We start from the raw sequence: 19,701 nt of genomic DNA, 5'->3' as shown, positions 1-19,701 counted from the left end.
TCCCTATATACGAGTATCCCCCAAGATTTGGGGGTCTCGTGTATTAGGGATCCCCTTGTCGACATAGGCAAGAGTGAAGATTTCATTAATTTTGTTTGCAACTCCCTGGAATTTGTCTTGCAATATGTTCCAATTCAGTGATGATTGGTATGACCAAACTAGCAGAGTGGCGATGGGAACACCTGTTGCGTGTACCCTCGCCAATTTTATGTCACCATTTTCGAGAAGAAATTAGTTTTTAGCGTTAGTATTCCATATTTACATCATGTCCACAGATATTTTCGTTTCGTGGACGACGTTTTTATAATATGGACTGATACTGAAAAGAATTTTCAGGAATTTGTTAACCACATAAACAATAACAATATGAATTTAAAATTTACGTATAAAACCAGTTCTCATTTCTTAGAATTTCTGGACGTTCTACTTACTAAAAAGTAGGAAGGTATTCAGGTGACAGGATACAGAAAACCCACGGCCGGTAATGCCCTTCTCCACTATCAAAGCTATCGCCCTTTTTACACCAAATCTTCTGTCCCTTATAGCCAGTTTCTGCATCTTCGCAGGATCAGCCACACAGATAATGAATTCTTGAAGCAAGCCAATGATCTATATGATCAGTTCCATGACAGAGGCTTACCCCGCCCCCCCACCCTGCCGAGGTCCTTGATCAAGCTCTGACTAAAGCTCATTATAAGAATCGTGTGTCATTGCTTCAGAAAAAATGCAGAAGCAAAAGTATTGAAAAGGAAAAAACACCTTGCTTTTTTGTTCCGTTTCAGTCCCATGGCCAATAAAATCAAAGAAACTATCCACAAACACTGGTTCATCATTCAAAATGATCCAGATCTTAATGACATTTACAGTAAGAAACATTTCATTTCTTTTAAAAAATGTAAAAATTTAGGAGACGTAGTAATCTGCAGTAAATTTTCCAACAAAGATGTTGGAAAAACATAGCTGGATAAAGCTACTCCAAAAGGAAAGTGTGGATCTTGCTCGAGGTGGCCCTTTAGTGGTAAAACCCTAAATCTGGAAGGAATTACAATTAACTTGAAAGATTGTATCTGTTGTCGTACTTCTTACCTAGTCTATGCCATCTACTGCCCATGCAAACGTTTTTATATTGGTTGCACCATATGTGCTCTACATACTCGATTTAGAGAACACGTTTATTCACTGAAGACAAAGAAAGGTGCCCCTCGATTTATTGCACACTTAGAAGAAACACATAATAACGATCATAACTGTTTAAAAATGTGCGGCATTGAGAGAGTTAATGCAGTAGAAGGCATAGACAGACGTAAGCAACTACTCCAGCAGGAAGCCTGTTGGATTATCCAAACGGGAGCATTAGGTAATCTAGGTTTTAAATGATAGATCTGATCTGAGTTTGCTCATTTGAACACCTTCTTCATTTTACAATTGCATTTTTAAGTTTTGTACTGAGGTTTTCTATGTTTTTAATGGATTGTGGTATCTCCTTTGTTTGTACGCGCCTCTCACCTGGATCACGTGACCTAGGAGGTTCTTAACCTCCGTCACACAGGTGAGACAACGTAACCTGATGAAACTCCATGGCGGAGTGAAACAGCTGTAGTTACAGAGCCCTGTCTGCTGTGTCTGTACCTGGCCATGCTGTTCTTTCAATGCACGTATAAGAAGAATAAAGATTTGCTATTACCTGAAGTATGGTGAGGGCCTCCCGACATCTTTTTCCATGCATTTGCTGTCACCTCTTTTTTCATCTGGGATTTGAGCACCACCATGTTTTATTTCTTCACAGTCTACCAAACCACTCCTAAGCGTTGTTAAAGTTTCCCACATATAAGAGCAGAGCAAGTTGTGCCGATATCTGTTTCTCCATTTTGCAAACCTAAATAAGCCTGAGCTAATAAAACATATCACCCCTTGTCTATGCAAAATAGTATCATAATTCTACTTCCTGACCTGTTCTCTCACCCAAAAAATCAACAAATAATTTCTTTGTCAAATATGACCAGGAAAATAATGCAAGTAGTCAGAATTTCCTCTTCTGTTTCTTTGCAGCAAATTCTGCCAAAATCTATTCTTCTGCTATTGCCAAAACCCAAAAAATCTGGGCCCCATATCTGGATTCCATAATGAAGGTAAGTGAGGCCGCTGGTACTTTCTTACATGACATTGCAACCATCACCTGCTTTTTAATTTACTGATCTGTGTGTCTAAAGGGGTTGCACATGATTCGATAAAAGGATAAACCATGGCAATATTGTCCATGCATGGTCGCTAGTATTGCAGCATTTCACTAATTTATTGACTAGTGCAGATATGCAATAATAGACACATTCCATGTACAGATGTGTAGCTGTTGCTAGAAAAAAAAAATTATATATGTATATATTTCTCGGTCGGCTCCATTGGGGGACACAGAAACCATGGGTATATCTTGCTGCCACTGGAGTCAAGAGCTAGGGACGGGCGCTCCCCCATGGGTCTCGCTCTTCCCAAGCACCCCGCAGCACCCTTGTCCTATGGGCCACTCCCCTGGTCACCGTCCAAGATCTCTGGCTCTCCATCCTAGGTCAGCCTCACCTTCATCTAAGGCTGCTCCCACTGGTTTTTGGGGTTCTACTCAAATCTATTACTCATCCCCAAGAAGGGGGGCTCCGTTCACCCTATCCTGGATCTGAAGCTCCTCAACCGCCACTTACTCCTGTGACCTTTCCGCATGGAGTCTCTCCATTCTGTGGTGGCGTCCATAGATCAGGGAGAGGATCTTTCCTCCGTGGATATCCGAGACACGTATCTTCACATCCCGATTTTTCCGGCTCATCAGAGGTATCTCCGCTTTGCCGTCCCAGAGGGCCATTTTCAATTTGTGGCTCTTCCCTTTGGCCTAGCCACAGCCCCAAGGGACTTGACCAAGGTCATGGCGGCGGTGATTGCAATCCTTCGAGTCCGGGGCGTGTCTGTGATCCCATCCTGTTCTTGTCCAGTCGGACAACGCCACAGCCATGGCGTATGTCGATCGCCAGAGTGGCACTCGCAGCCCCTCGGCAATGGCCGAAGTCTCCAGGATTCTGCTCTGGGTGGAACGCAGAGTTCCCTCTATCTCGGCGATTCACATCCAGGGGGTGGACAATTGGGAGGCGGACTTCCTCAGCCGCTCCTCGGCCGACCCCGGCAAGTGGTCCCTTCATCCGACGGTGTTTGCGGAAATCTGCAACAGCTGGGGGACTACAGACATGGACCTCTTTGCATTGCGCCACAACCGGAAAGTTCCTCGCTTTGTCGCAAAGTCCTGCGATCATCAGGCTCTAGCCGTGGACACTCTAGTGATCTCCTGGTCACACTTCGTTCTCCCCTATCTCTTCCCTCCTCTTCCTCTCCTTCCCAGGGTTGTGAGGAAGCTCAAAGCGGAGGGCGTCTCTGCCATTCTCGTGGCTCCGGATTGGCCTGGACGAGCGTGGTTTGCCGACCTAATACGCCTCGGAGCCGATGTACCATTGCGTCTCCCAGTTCATCTCGACCTGCTCTTTTAAGGTCCCCTTTGCCACCCCAATTTACTGCCGCTGCATTTGACGGTGTGACGGTTAAAACCGCGGTTCTAAGGGCCAGGGGCTTTTCTCCCCAGGTGATCCAAACAATGATCAGGGCTCGTAAGCCTTCCTCTGCGAAGATTTATCCCCGTACTTGGCGGGCGTATTTCCGATGGTGTGAGTCTCAATCTTTCTCACCAGTCGTTTTTTCCCCTTCCGCGTCTTCTTTCCTTTTTACAGTCTGGCCTGGAGCAACGCTTGGCCCTCAGTACTCTTAAAGGTCAGGTGTCGTCTCTCTCTATTTTCTTTCAGCGCACCCTGGCGTCCGATCCTCACATCCTCACTTTTCTTTAGGGTGTAGCTCATGCGGCTCCACTGTACAGATCCCCACTTCGCCGTGGGATCGGAACCTGGTACACGGTGCTCCATTTGAACCTCTCCGGGACATCTCTCTTTTTGTGTCCTTTCCTGGAAGGTGGCTTTCCTTATTGCAGTCACTACCATTAGGGGGTTTCTGAGTTGGCAGCTCTCTTCTGCCGTTCCCCCTTTCTGGTCTTACCAAATACTAAGAAAGCTGCCTAGGTATGCTGGGAAATCACATAGGTTGCAGACTGATCTGCACTTCTCTCTCCACTTTGTGTCTATCTGAGCATGATGTTTCCCTAGACTTACATTATATGTCCATCCTGGCCACGTGCCACAGAGTGAGGAGAAAGTGTGCTAAGTGGATGCACTTCTCCTGGCTTTCTACTGATCAGTCGGGGTCTAAACAATAAAAACTTTTATGTCATGTCTTTATGACATATCAAAAGTTTCTTTATAATGACAGGTACACTTTAAGTAATAAATTGTATCCCTTTCCCTTCAGTGTTCACTGCTTAGTACTGCTCTATAATGTCCTCCATTGTGCTGCTGCTTCTGAGGGTATGCTATAAAGATATAAGGGAGCAGTATTGTCTTTTTTGTGTCTGCAGTGTATGGGGAACATCATAAAGGCTAGTTTACACCCACTAGCTTAGAAATAGACAACAATGAGATAGTGCCTGCATATGGGAAAAACTGGGGAAAAATGCTGTATACAATGGCTAGAAATAGTGCTGTCCCTCGTGCACACACATGATGGCTTATTCTGAAAAGTTTGTTGAAAGTTTATTGACCCAGCATGCTGGTAAGAAGATCATTTGTCTTCCACTCATAGTCTTGGTTTAACTTCTGCTTTGTCATTGCAGGTTGGGCAGATGCAGATCCTACGGCAGCAAATTGCAAACGAATTGAATTACTCCTGTAAATTTGATTCCAAACACCTTGCAGCAGCTCTGGAAAACTTCAATGAGTAAGAAAAGGGGAAGTCATGTGATTAAACATGACATATCCTGAGCCAAGCCATAGTTATGGACAGAGTCATGATCCAGCCCAGGTTTCACAAATGACAAAGCGTCAGAGTTTGGATGGTTCATTTTAGTAATGAGATTTTATTTGCATAGACATTGCATTAGAAGCTATCATAAATGAATGGTAAAAGTGGATCTATCTGAGGGTAGTATAGGCCAATGGGGAGACACTGAGCTCATAGATATATATTGTGTTATATCATTTGATTCAACATTTCCAAAATAAATGCTGTATTACTGCTTCTAGGACTTATAGAGTAATTGTGAGAGTCCAGCTGCATGCTGGTGCCCTATACCAGTGTTTCCCAACCCAGTCCTCAAGGCACACCAACAGTCCAGGATTTTTATTTTTCCCTGTTCTATTCCAATGGAGTAAGTGAAAAAACCCGGAATGTTGGTGTGCCTTGAGGACTGGGTTGGGAAACACTGCCCTATACAACTCTATGGGAGCCATAATAGAAATAGCGAAGCCTTATTACTCTTGCTGTTTCTACAACACCCATAAAGACTGCATCATGACTATACCTTCCGACCATTAAAGGGGTACTCTGATGGAAAACTTTTTTTTTTTTTTTAATCAGCTGGTGCCAGAAAGTTAAACAGATTTGTACATTACTTCTATTACAAAATATGAATCCTTCTAGTACTTATTAGCTGCTGAATACTACAGAGGAAATTATTTTCTTTTTGGAACACAGTGCTCTCTTCTGACATCTCTGTCCATTTTAAGAACTGTGCGCAGTGCTCGTTAATGTCCCAGCTTCATTACGAGAGTTCATGCATGAGAGACTTGCGGCCAGGACATGCAGGGAGACAAGTTTTTACAAGTCCAAATAAATAAACATATATATATATATATATATATATATATATATATATATATATATATATATATATATAATTGTTTTTTTTTTGTTTTGTTTTTTAATGACCTGGTATTAGAAAGTTGTTTCTAATACATTAATTAACAATATCTAAAAAAAAATATTTTGATGACAGGTACTCTTTAAAGGGGTACTCCGGTGGAAAACTTTTTTTTTATTTAAATTTTATTTTATTTAAATATTAATCCTTCTAGTACTTATTAGCTACTGAATACTACAAAGGAAATACTTTTCTTTTTGGAACACAGAGCTCTCTGCTGACATCACGAACACAGTGCTCTCTGCTGACATCTCTGTCCATTTTAAGAACTGTCCAGAATAGGAGAAAATCCCCATAGCAAACATATGCTGCTCTGGTCAGTTCCTAAAATGGACAGAGATGTCAGCAGAGAGCACGGTGTTCCGAAAAGAAAAGAACTTCCATAGTATTCAGCAGCTAATAAGTACTGGAAGGATTAAGATTTTTTTTAATAGAAGTAATTTGCAAATCTGTTTAACTTTCTGGCACCAGTTGATTTAAAAAAAAAAAAAAATAGTACCCCTTAAAGTACCCCTTTAACTATATGGTGTTGTGGTTGTCTTAGTCACTTTCTAAGTGTGTAAATTGAGCTGGCACATGCTTGTCAGGGTGGGAGCAGAGGAATTGTTAATATGTTAGATCCTTACTTATTGATGCTATTGTCTATTCCAGAGCCATTCTATCGGACATACAGGCCCATTACCAGGACCCCTCCCTGCCCTGCCTCAAAGAGGACAACACTCTCCTGTATGAGATCACTGCCTACCTAGAAGCTGCCGGTACTCACAACCCCCTGAACAAGGTGACAAGTAGTCTACTTATTCAGATTATTTTTTCTAGTCCAGTATTTCCCAACCAGAGATCCTCCAGCTTTTGCAAAACTACAACTCCCAGCATGCCTGGACAGCCTTCGGCTGTCCGGGCATGCTGGGAGTTGTAGTTTTGCAACAGCTGGAGGCACCCTGGGTGAGAAACATTGTGCTACTATGATCGGTCTGGTCCGATTCTACCTCTTATCATTGACCTCAGAATTTCCCTTTTCTTTCAGATTTACATCACCACAAAGCAGCTGTCCTTCTTTCCCATTGTCAACTTTCTATTCCTGGTTGTTCAGTTGCCCAAGTTGCAGTATAACAAAAGTCAGGGTAATTTATGGTGTTTTATTTTTATTTTCACAAAGGGTACCTTTCATCAAAAAAACTTTTAATATATTATAGATTAATGTATGCAGAATAACTTTCCAATTGCATGTTATTAAAAAATATGCTTCTTTCTATTTAATTTTCCACTTTGAAAAAATGACCACCAGAGGTCTCCCTACCAGTTCTGGCCGCATGTCCTTTTTATAGATTTCAGACTCATGCTGGAGTCCTAAATCTCAGACTGCAGCCGGGACACAGACAAGCTCAGCACTGCTCCCTGCCTGTCAATCAGACAGGCAGGAGCCAGCACTGTGCTCATAGCACAGCAGAGCATACTCCTGAATCTGCCTTATTGCATACCCTCATTAATTTTACTATCTGAGCTCCGATCTTTCTTCTCTCTGCGCATGCAGTTGTAAACAGAAAGGAGAAGATTCAGAGCTGCCAGCTGAGCTTGTCTGTGTCCCAGCTGCAGTCTGAGATTTAGGACTCCAGCATGAGTCTGAAATCTATAAAAAGGGCTTGCGGCCAGGACTGGTTGGGAGCCCCCCAAAGAAATGCAACCCCACACTATTATTGACCCACCACCAAACTGGTCATGCTGGAGGATGTTGCAGGCAGCAGAATGTTCTCCACGGCGTCTCCAGACTCTGTCACGTCTGTCACATGTGCTCAGTATGTACCTACTTTCATCTGTGAAGAGCACAGGGCACCAGTGGCGAATTTGCCAATCTTGGTGTTCTCTGACAAATGCCAAACATGTCCTGCACAGTGTCGGGCCCTCATACCACCCTCATGGAGTCTGTTTCTGACCGTTTGAGTGGACACATGCACATTTGTGGTCTGCTGGAGGTCATTTTGCAGGGCTCTGGCTGTGCTCCTTCTGCTCCTCCTTGCACAAAGGCAGAGGTAGCGGTCCTGCTGCTGGGTTGTTGCCCTCCAATGGCCTCCTCCACGTCTCCTGATGTACTGGTCTGTCTCCTGGTAGCGCCTCCATGCTCTGGACACTACACTGACAGACACAGCAAACCTTCTTGCCACAGCTCGCATTGATGCCATCCTGGATAAGCTGCACTACCTGAGCCACTTGTGTGGATTGTAGACTCCGTCTCATTCTACCACTAGACTGAAAGCACCGCCAGCATTCAAAATTGACCAACACATCAGCCAGGAATCATAGGAACTGAGAAGTGGTCTGTGGTCACCACCTGCAGAACCACTCCTTTATTGGGGTGTCTTGCTAATTGCCCATAGTTTCCACCTGTTGTCTGTTCCATTTGCACAACAGCATGTGAAATTGATTGTCAATCAGTGTTCTTCCTGAGTGGACAGTGGGATTCACAGTCATTGACTCGGAGTTACATTGTGGTGTTTAAGTGTTTTCTTTAATTTTTTTTTTTAAATGTGCACTAATGTTGATGCATTGATATGCATAGGCCATGCCCCATTTCTCTGCAGATGAAAGTTTGATGATCGCCATATACTAAACATACTACAATCTCTAAATGGAGATTTAATATATCTATTTGCTATCTCATTATCCATAATGACATCCGCCTCTTAACTCTGATTCTTATCATCTAAGAAGTTAACTTGTTGTTACCAGTTGCATGTCAAAAAATGGCTATTGTATAAAGGAACAAAGAAAAGAGGAAAAGACATAATACATAACTATAATGTTACCAGGTATCTTTCCTGGGACGGTCTCTCAGGGCCTTCATCTTGGCATGCGCCCCCCCTTGGAGCGGGTGGAGACGTCTTACTACCTCATGACATCTACTGGTGTCCTCTGTTCCCATCAGTCGCCCTCACTTCCTATCCCCTATTGCTTTTATGATCTCTTGTTGTCAATCATGTAGACCCTGGACTTCTTAACCAATGGGAATAAATGGCCTCCATAGGACAGAGGAAGACCCCCCCCCTTGACAGCATTGTGCCAATTCCCCTGCAGATGGCGCTATGCAGTACCCGTCTACAGGAAAATTACCAGTGACCACACAGATATAATGAGAGACGTGTGACTTCTACCAGTATATCAACAACAGTCATATATTCATATATTTTGGTTTTGTTAGACGGTAGCGGCCACCTGGTCTCATTTACCGCGAGATTTGGCTGTGACCTTTAGATTGTTTTGGAACTTTATCATTATCGGCCTTTTGTTATTGTAGAATTGGGAACATGTGGGAATTGGCATCAGCATATTTCAGGCAACTCCATTTAATGTATTTTAAAGCTGATCTTTCAATGAAGCAGTTTACACTTTACACAAAGATGACTTGTCAGAGGCAAAATGGAGTCTTACATGTCTGACATAGAGAGTTTTGATACCCAATCGGTGTTCCTTAAAGGGCTACTCCGGTGCTTACACATCTTTTCCCATATCCAAAGGATAGGGGATAAGATGCCTGATCGCGGGAGTCCCGCCGCTGGGGACCCCCGTGATCTTGCACGCGGCACCCCATTTATAATCAGTCCCCGGAGCGTGTTCGCTCCGGGTCTGATTACAGGCGACCACCGGGCCGGCAGCGTGTGACGTCACGCCTCTGCCCCCGTGTGACGTCACGCTCCGCCTCTCAATGCAAGCCTATGGGAGGGGGTGTGATAGCTGCCACGCCCCCTCCCGTAGGCTTGCATTGAGAGGCGGAGCGTGATGTCACACGGGGGCGGAGGCGTGACGTCGCACGCCGCCGGCCGTGTGGTCGCCGGTAATCAAACCCGGAGTCCCCACGCTCCGGGGACTGATTACATACGGGGTGCCGCGTGCAAGATCACGGGGGTCCCTAGCGGCGGGACTCCCGCGATCAGGCATCTTATCCCCTATCCTTTGGATACGGGGAAAAGATGTCTAAGCGCTGGAGTACCCCTTTAATGCCCCACACAAACCATAAAAGGTTCCTCTGTAAATGTATCAAGGCTGATATTGGGTCCATGATAGGGAGTGAGCGGAACGTGTCATTGATTTCATTGCTCAGGTTTCAGTGTGGATGATCATTCCCCTACAGACATCACACATAAATGTAGAGTTCCTAATAGTAAATGACTCCAGACATTGATAGGACTGTTCCTTATTGCCAGGTATGACGTGCAGGAAGCCGGCTGATGCCATTGATTGGCCGCCATTGGTCCTTGGCCTCCTGACGCTACTGAAGCAGTTCCATTCCCGCTACACTGAGCAGTTTCTGGCACTTATTGGGCAATTCATTCGCTCTTCCATGGAGCAGAGCACTAGGTGAGACAACTAGAGCCGTAGTCTGTATGACTAGAAGTATCATTACCTCATTTATACAGGCCTCATTATTCTTTGTTTGTTATCTTGGTGACAGCCAGAAGATTCCAGAGATGCCAGCGGATGTGGTCAGTGCTCTCATGTTCCTTGAAGATTATGTTCACTTCACTAAGCTGCCAAGGAGGGTAAGGAGGGAATATATTATTCTTATTATTAGCATAACATTAACCCCTTAAGGACTCAGCCCATTTTGGCCTTAACCCCTTAAGGACCAAGCCCTTTTTCACCTTAAGGACCGGAGCGTTTTTTGCAATTCTGACCACTGTCACTTTAAACATTAATAACTCTGGAATGCTTTTAGTTATCATTCTGATTCCGAGATTGTTTTTTCGTGACATATTCTACTTTAACTTAGTGGTAAAATTTTATGGTAACTTGCATCCTTTCTTGGTGAAAAATCACCAAATTTGATGAAAAAAATGAAAATTTAGCATTTTTCTAACTTTGAAGCTCTCTGCTTGTAAGGAAAATGGATATTCAAAATATTTTTTTTTGGGGTTCACATATACAATATGTCTACTTTATGTTTGCATCATAAAATTTATGAGTTTTTACTTTTGGAAGACACCAGAGGGCTTCAAAGTTCAGCAGCAATTTTGAAATTTTTCACAAAATTTTCAAACTCGCTATTTTTCATGGACCAGTTCAGGTTTGAAGTGGATTTGAAGGGCCTTCATATTAGAAATGCCCCATAAAAGACCCCATTATAAAAACTACACCCCCCAAAGTATTCAAAATGACATTCAGTAAGTGTATTAACCCTTTAGGTGTTTCACAGGAATAGAAGCAAAGTGAAGGAGAAAATTCAAAATCTTCATTTTTTACACTCGCATGTTCTTGTAGACCCAATTTTTGAAATTTTGCAAGGGGTAAAAAGGTGAAAATTTTTACTTGTATTTGAAACCCAATTTCTCTCGAGTAAGCACATACCTCATATGTCTATGTTAATTGTTCGGCGGGCCCAGTAGAGGGCTCAGAAGGGAAGGAGCGTCAAATGGTTTTTGGGGGGCATGTCACCTTTAGGAAGCCCCTATGGTGCCAGAACAGCAAAAAAACACACATGGCATACCATTTTGGAAACTAGACCCCTCAGGGAACGTAACAAGGGGTAAAGTGAACCTTAATACCCCACAGGTGTTTCACGACTTTTGCATATGTAAAAAAAATATATTTTTTTTTACCTAAAATGCTTGGTTTCCCAAAAATTTTACATTTTTAAAAAGTGTAATAGCAGAAAATACCCCCCAAAATTTGAAACCCTATTTCTCCTGATTCAGAAAACACCCCATATGGGGGTGAAAATTGCTCTGCTGGCGCACTACAGGTCTCAGAAGAGAAGGAGTCACATTTGGCTTTTTGAAAGCAAATTTTGCTCTGGGGGCATGCCGCATTTAGGAAGCCCCTATGGTGCCAGAACAGCAAAAAAAACACATGGCATACCATTTTGGAAACTAGACCCCTCGGGGAACGTAACAAGGGGTAATGTGAACCTTAATACCCTACAGGTGTTTCACGACTTTTGCATATGTGAATTTTTTTTTTTTTTTACCTAAAATGCTTGATTTCCCAAAATTTTTACATTTTTAAAAAGGGTAATAGCAGAAAACACCCCCCAAAATTTGAAGCCCAATTTCTCCCGATTCAGAAAACACCCCATATGGGGGTGAAAAGTGCTCTGCTGGCGCACTACATGTCTCAGAAGAGAAGGAGTCACATTTGGCTTTTTGAAAGCAAATTTTGCTCTGGGGGCATGCCGCATTTAGGAAGCCCCTATGGTGCCACGACAGCAAAAAAAAAAACACATGGCATACCATTTTGGAAACTAGACCCCTCGGGGAACGTAACAAGGGGTTAAGTGAACCTTTATACCCCACAGGTGTTTCATGACTTTTGTATATGTAAAAAAAAAATTTTTTTTTAACCTAAAATGCTTGTTTTCCCAAAAATTTTACATTTTTAAAAAGGGTAATAGCAGAAAATACCCCACAAAATTTGAAGCCCAATTTCTCCCGAGTACGGCGATACCCCATATGTGGCCCTAAACTGTTTCCTTGAAATACGACAGGGCTCCAAAGTGAGAGCGCCATGCGCATTTGAGGCCTAAATTAGGGATTGCATAGGGGTGGACATAGGGGTATTCTACGCCAGTGATTCCCAAACAGGGTGCCTCCAGCTGTTGTAAAACTCCCAGCATGCCTGGACAGTCAGTGGCTATCTGGCAATACTGGGAGTAGTTGTTTTGCAACAGTTGGAGGCTCCGTTCTGGAAACAGTGGCGTACCAGACGTTTTTCATTTTTATTGGGGAGGGGAGGGGGGCTGTGTAGGGGTATGTGTATATGTAGTGTTTTTTACTTTTTATTTTGTGGTAGTGTAGTGTAGTGTTTTTAGGGTACAGTCACACGGGCGGGGGTTCACAGTAGTTTCTCGCTGGCAGCTTGAGCTGCAGCAGAAAATTTGCCGCACCTCAAACTTGCAGCCGGATACTTACTGTAATCCTCCGCCCATGTGAGTGTACCCTGTACGTTCACATTGGGGGGGGGGGGACATCCAGCTGTTGCAAAACTACAACTCCCAGCATGTACGGTCTATCAGTGCATGCTGGGAGTTGTAGTTTTGCAACCGCTGGAGGCTCCGTTTTGGAAACAGTGATGTACCAGACGTTTTTCATTTTTATTGGGGAGGGGGGCTGTGTAGGGGTATGTGTATATGTAGTGTTTTTTACTTTTTATTTTATTTTATTTAGTGTTAGTGTAGTGTAGTGTTTTTAGGGTACAGTCGCACGGGCGGGGGTTCACAGTAGTTTCTCGCTGGCAGTTTGAGCTGCGACAGAAAATTTGCCGCAGCTCAAACTTGCAGCCGGATACTTACTGTAATCCTCCGCCCATGTGAGTGTACCCTGTACGTTCACATTGGGGGGGAAACATCCAGCTGTTGCAAAACTACAACTCCCAGCATGTACGGTCTATCAGTGCATGCTGGGAGTTGTAGTTTTGCAACAGCTGGAGACACACAGGTTGTGAAACACCGAGTTTGGTAACAAACTCAGTGTTTTGCAACCAGTGTGCCTTCAGCTGTTGCAAAAGCTACAACCCCCAGCATGTACGGACAGCGGAAGGGCATGCTGGGTGTTGTAGTTATGCAACAGCCGGAGGCATACTACATTGGCTGGGGATTGTAGTTATGCAACAGCTGGAGACACACTGGTTTACTACTTAACTCAGTGTGCCTTCAGCTGTTGCAAAACTACAACTCTCAGCAGTCACCGACAGCCAACGGGCATGCTGGGAGTTGTAGTTATGCAACCACCAGATGCACCACTACAACTCCCAGCATGCACTTTAGCTGATTGTGCAAGCTGGGAGTTGTAGTTATACAACAGCTGAAGGTACACTTTTCCATAGAAAGAATGTGCCTCCAGCTGTTGCAAAACTACAAGTCCCAGCATGCCCATAAGGGCATGCTGGGAGTTGTGGTGGTCTGCCTCCTGCTGTTGCATAACTACAGCTCCCAGCATGCCCTTGTTGCATGCTGGGAGCTGTTGCTATAAGCAACAGCAGGAGGCTGTCACTCACCTCCTGCTGATGCTCCACGATGGCGCCGCACAGGTCAGTCCCTCGCCGCCGCCGTCGCTCCTGGGGCCCCGATCCCAACAGGGACGCCGGGGATCGGGGTCCCCAGCACCGGGGGTCGTCTTCCCGCTCACGTCCTCCGGAAGAGGGGCGGAGCGGGTTGCGGGAGTGACACCCGCAGCAGGCGCCCTGATTGGTCGGCCGGTAATCCGGCCGACGAATCAGGGCGATCGTGAGGTGGCACCAGTGCCACCTCACTCCTGCAGACTCTGGCTGTTCGGGGCCGTCAGAGACGGCCCCGATCAGCCAGTAATTCCGGGTCACCGGGTCACTGGAGACCCAATTGACCCGGAATCGCCGCAGATCGCTGGACTGAATTGTCCAGCGATCTGCCGCGATCGCCGACATGGGGGGACATAATGACCCCCCTGGGCGATATGCCGGGATGCCTGCTGAACGATTTCAGCAGGCATCCGGCTCCGGCTCCCCTCCGGCTAGCGGTGGGGGCCGGAAATGCTCAGGGCGTATCCATACGCCCTCGGTCCTTAAGGACTTGGAAACAGGGGCGTATGGATACGCCCTATGTCCTTAAGGGGTTAAGGACTCAGACAATTAAATTTTTACGTTTTCATTTTTTCCTCCTCGCCTTCTAAAAATCATAACTCTTTTATATTTTCATCCACAGACTAGTATGAGGGCTTGTTTTTTGCGCGACCAGTTTTCCTTTGTAATGACATCACTCATTATATCATAAAATGTATGGCGCAACCAAAAAACACTATTTTTGTGGGGAAATTAAAACGAAAAACGCAATTTTGCTAATTTTGGAAGGTTTTGTATTCACGCCGTACAATTTATGGTAAAAATGACATGTGTTCTTTATTCTGAGGGTCAATACGATTAAAATGATACCCATTATTATATACTTTTATATTATTGTTGTGCTTAAAAAAAATCACAAACTTTTTAACCAAATTAGTACGTTTATAATCCCTTTATTTTGATGACCTCTAACTTTTTTATTTTTCCGTATAAGCGGCGGTATGGGGGCTCATTTTTTGCATCATGATCTGTACTTTTTTTTGATACCACATTTGCATCTAAAAAACTTTTAATACATTTTTTATAATTTTTTTTTTTAATAAAATGTATTAAAAAAGTAGGAATTTTGGACTTGTTTTTTTTTTTTCATTCACGCCGTTCACCGTACGGGATCATTAACATTTTATTTTAATAGTTCGGACATTTACGCACGCGGCGATACCAAATATGTCTATAAAAAATATTTTTTACGCTTTTTGGGGGTAAAATAGGAAAAAACGGACGTTTTACTTTTTTATTGGGGGAGGGGATTTTTCACTTTTTTTTTACTGTTACTTTTACATTTTTTTACATTTTTTTTTACACTTGAATAGTCCCCATACCATGATTGCTAATACTGATCTGTTCTATGTATAGGACATAGAACAGATCAGTATTATCGGTCATCTTCTGCTCTGGTCTGCTCGATCACAGACCAGAGCAAGAGACGCCGGGAGCCGGACGGAGGAAGGTGAGGGGACCTCCGTCCGGCGTTCTGAATGATCGGAACCCCGCAGCAGCGCTGCGGGCGATCCGATCGTTCATTTAAATCGCGAACTGCCGCAGATGCCGGGATCTGTATTGATCCCGGCACCTGAGGGGTTAATGGCGGACGCCGGCGGGTCCCTGGCTGCGATCAGCAGCCGGGATCAGCCGCGCATGACACGCACATTGCTCCGATGCCCGCGGTTATGCACAGGACGTAAATGTACGTCCTGGTGCGTTAAGTACCACCTCACAAGGACGTACATTTACGTCCTGCGTCCTTAAGGGGTTAAAGGGGTACTCCACTGGAAAAAAAAAATTAAAATCAACTGGTGCCAGAAAGTTAAACAGATTTGTAAATTACTTCTATTTAAAAATCTAAAAATCTTAATTCTTCCAATACTTATCAGCTGTTTTTATGCTCCACAGGAAGTTCTTTTCTTTTTGAATGTCCTTTCTGTCTGACCACAGTGCTCTCTGCTGACACCTCTGTCCATTTTAGGAACTGTGCAGAGCAGCATATGTTTGCTATGGGGATTTGCTCCTACTCTGGACAGTTCCTAAAATGGACAGAGGTGTCAGCAGAGAGCACTGTGGTCAGACAAAGGAAATTCAAAAAGAAAATAACTTTCTCTGTTGCATACAGCAGCTGAGATGTACTGGAAGGGTTAAGATTTTTTAAATAGTAATTTACAAATCTGTTTAACTTTCTGGCACCAGTTAATAAAAAATTTATATGTTGTACATCTTGGCAAAACAATAATTTTTCTATTATACTTCTTTATACTTTATACTTTTTTTCTTTATACTCTATAAAATATTCACCTTTTTATTAAAGAAAACTGCTTTTAAAAATCACTCCACTAGGGGTCCCCATACCTCTTGGAACACTAATGAGTCCCACAGCAGCATGAGCTTGTCCAAGGGTCATGGACACGAGATGACTGATTGACAAGGCTGCAGGAGGAACACCGCCAGCAGCAACACTGCTGTTACACAGAGTTTTACCAATCATGTGCCCCCAGCTGTTGCAAAACTACAACTCCAAGCATGCCTGGACAGCCAAAGGATGTTGGGGCATGCTGGAAGTTGTAGTTTTGCAAAAGCAGTAGGCACACAGCCTGCAGCAACACTGATGCAGAAGAGATATCCAAACACTGTACCTCCAATTATTCCAAAACTACAAGTCCCAACATTACAGGACTGCACACTAAGGATGACACATGAATGACAAAGGAACAAATAGGGGACTAGTTATAGCAATCATTCGATTGCTAATACTGTTCAGTGCTATGCATAGGACATAGCACTGATCAGTATTATCGGTCATCTTCTGCTCTGGTCTGCTCGATCACAGAGCAGAGCAGAAGACCCATGGAAGGAAGCGGAGGCAGGTGAGGGGACCTCCGTCTGCCGTTCTGGATGATCGGATCGCCGCGGCAGCGCTGCGGGCAATCTGATCATCTGTATTGATCACGCCATCTGAGGGGTTAATGGCGGACATCCGCGCGATCGTGGATGTCCGCCATTACCGGCGGGTCCCTGGCTGCTATCAACAGCCGGGACCTGCCGCTCATGACCCGAGCATCGCAATGCTTGCGGTTATGTATAGGACGTAAATGTATGTCCTGGTGCATTAAGTACCAGCTCACCAGGACGTACATTTACGTCCGGCATTGTTAAGGGGTTAAAAGTGCATGCGGTTCCGTGGGGACTTCAGCATGCAAATGCATGTGCAAAGTAGAAACCTAATACAGTTTCCCGTATGGAACCGTATACATGTGCGTTTCCCATTGACATCAATGTTAAAAAAAAAAAGTATGCGGTTGCAGTACGGTTTTTAAACCGGAGTCGAAACCATGGTGAACCCAGCCTAACATGTACAGCATACAACCAGAGAGGAAAGGGTTACAGAGCAGAGTGCAGTGATTGGCTGACTTCCAGGTTTGCAGGCAAGAGAAGGACACGTCCCCTCCACAAGAGGGATTGAAAAGACAGCGAGCAGCTATAATACGCTATTTTTTAGTGAAATATGGGTGATAGAGAGAGAAAAATATATGTACATTATCAGCACGAGGTACTGAATAACATATTTACTTTTTTTATGTTTTTTTTTTTTTTTTGTTTGATCGGAGAGGAACGCTTTAAAGGAGTGGTCCAGCAAAAACTATTTATCCCCTATCCACAGGATCGGAATAAGTGCATGATCACAGGGGTCCAACTGTTGGGACCCCCGCAATCTCCTGAACGGGACCCGACTTTCTGAGAGGAGCTTGTGCTACAGATGACAAGTGTTCCATTCATTCTCGATGGGAACACCGCAGGGACCCGAGTGCTGCATCTCTGTTGCTCCCACAGAAATGAATGGAGCGCGTGTCGTCTGTAGCACATGCTGCTCACAGAGAGTCGGGTCCCGTTCAGGAGATCGCTGGGGGTCCCAACAGTTGGGCCCCCTAAAATCAGACACTTATTCCCATCCTGTGGAAAGGTGGATAAATAGTTTTTTTCTGGACCACCCCTTTAACCTCAAATCCTGCCTTTTTAAAGGGAATGTGTAAAGCGTGACAGTGAAAGGTGACCCCAGTATATAGAAAAGACAATAGGACTTAAGCCTCCCCCTTTCCGTTAGAACAACCTCTACAAAGGTCACAGAATTTGGAGATGTTCCAAACTTAAAGGGGTACTCCCGTGCCTCAGCCTTCTGAACATTCGGTTCAGAAGGCTTGGAGTAGCGTCCGCAGTCACATCGTCACGACCACGCCCCCACGTGACGTCGTGCCACGCCCCCTCCATTGATGTCTATGGGAGGGGGCGTGACGTTTGTCACGCCCCCTCCCATAGACATCAATGAAGGGGGCATGTGGTGATGCCTTGCCTGAGCTAATAGCAGAATAGAAATGAATAGAAACAGATTAGTAAAAAATAACATGTTTAGGTATTTGGTTCTAATTAGTTAAAAAAATAAAATAATAATCCTAGTAATACTAGATGCACTATATAAGAAATTAAACTTAAATGGGTACTCCGGGGGAAAACTTTATATATATATATCAACTGGCTCCAGAAAGTTAAACAGATTTGTAAATGACTTCTATTAAAAAATCTTAATCCTTTCAGTACTTATGAGCTGCTGAAGTTGAGTTGTTCTTTTCTGTCTAAGTTCTCTCTGATGACACCTGTCTTACAGAAAAGAAAAACTCAACTTCAGCAGCTGATAATTATTGGAAGGATTAAGATTTTTTAATAGAAGTCATTTACAAATCTGTTTAACTTTCTGGAGCCAGTTGATATTAAAAAAAAAAAAAGTTTTTTCCTGGATAACCCCTTTTAATACAGTTTTTCACCCGGACCAAAAACAGTGGTAGGCCACGGTTTTCTGTCCGGTAAAAAAAAGTAAAAAACCGCATGGTTTGAAAAACGGAGACAACCGTATACATTATGGTGCATACGGTTTTGAATGGGAAGTCTATGGGCGCGGTTTTCTGTACGGTTGCATACGTTTTTTTTTATGAAACCGTATAGAAAAATCGTGGTGTGAACCCACCCTCAGCAGTGGTCTCCAACCTGCAGCCCTCCAGATGTTGCAAAACTACAACTCCCAGCATGCCCGGACAGCCAACGGCTGTCCGGGCATGCTGGGAGTTGTAGTTTTGCAACATCTGGAGGTCCGCAGGTTGGAGACCACTGGTCTAGGGGCAGGACAGTTTTACAGTAATTTCGTGCATAGACTGAAGGCTTCTTATACTGCATACGGGGCCCTGAAATAGGAGCCTGGACCCCCTGCTTACACCTTTACTGATGGTTTTTGGTGAACAGTGTCTATTTCTCTTGCAGGTGGTGGAGGCTCATGTGCCTAGCTTCATCTTTGATGAGTTTAGAACAATCCTTTGAGAGCCAGGAAGACTATGAGGCTTACATCCGATCCCCGTGACCATACAGCGGCCCAGGCCCGTGACCAGCCTCTGTACCGCTCCTGTCCTAAAGAACATCAGCGTCTCCCAGTAGGTAGTCTGATTAAAGGGGTACTCCCGTGGAAAACTTTTTTTTTTTTTTAAATCAACCTGTGCCAGAAAGTTAAACAGATTTGTAAATTACTTCTATTAAAAAATCTTAATCCTTCCAGTACTTTTTAGTGGCTGTATACTACAGAGGAAATGCTTTAATTTTTGGATTTCTCTTCTGCTATGCTCTCTGCTGACCTCTGCTATCCATTTCAGGAACTGTCCAGAGCAGCATATGTTTGCTATGGGGATTTTCTCCTGCTCTGGACAGATCCTAAAATGGACAGCAGATGTCAGCAGAGATGTCAGCACTGTGGT

At 44.1% G+C, this 19,701-nt stretch overlaps 1 protein-coding gene across 2 annotated transcripts in view; it reads left to right on the top strand.

Annotated features, from left to right (window-relative positions):
• Window positions 1-19,475, top strand: part of WASHC5 (WASH complex subunit 5) — a 78,593-nt gene extending 59,118 nt beyond the window's left edge. For both annotated transcript variants that reach the window (XM_056522740.1, XM_056522741.1), the window contains exons 23-29: window positions 2,050-2,129; window positions 4,751-4,854; window positions 6,488-6,617; window positions 6,864-6,960; window positions 10,036-10,189; window positions 10,284-10,371; window positions 19,217-19,475. In XM_056522740.1, the coding sequence (XP_056378715.1) occupies window positions 2,050-2,129; window positions 4,751-4,854; window positions 6,488-6,617; window positions 6,864-6,960; window positions 10,036-10,189; window positions 10,284-10,371; window positions 19,217-19,273 (710 nt within the window). In that variant the 3' untranslated portion in view covers window positions 19,274-19,475. The remainder of the gene's footprint in view (window positions 1-2,049; window positions 2,130-4,750; window positions 4,855-6,487; window positions 6,618-6,863; window positions 6,961-10,035; window positions 10,190-10,283; window positions 10,372-19,216) is intronic.
• The last annotated feature ends 226 nt before the right edge of the window (window positions 19,476-19,701 follow it).

This window comes from Hyla sarda, chromosome 5, assembly GCF_029499605.1.
Source record: "Hyla sarda isolate aHylSar1 chromosome 5, aHylSar1.hap1, whole genome shotgun sequence".
Lineage (NCBI taxonomy): Eukaryota > Metazoa > Chordata > Amphibia > Anura > Hylidae > Hyla > Hyla sarda.
This window is presented reverse-complemented; position numbering and strand designations above follow the sequence as displayed.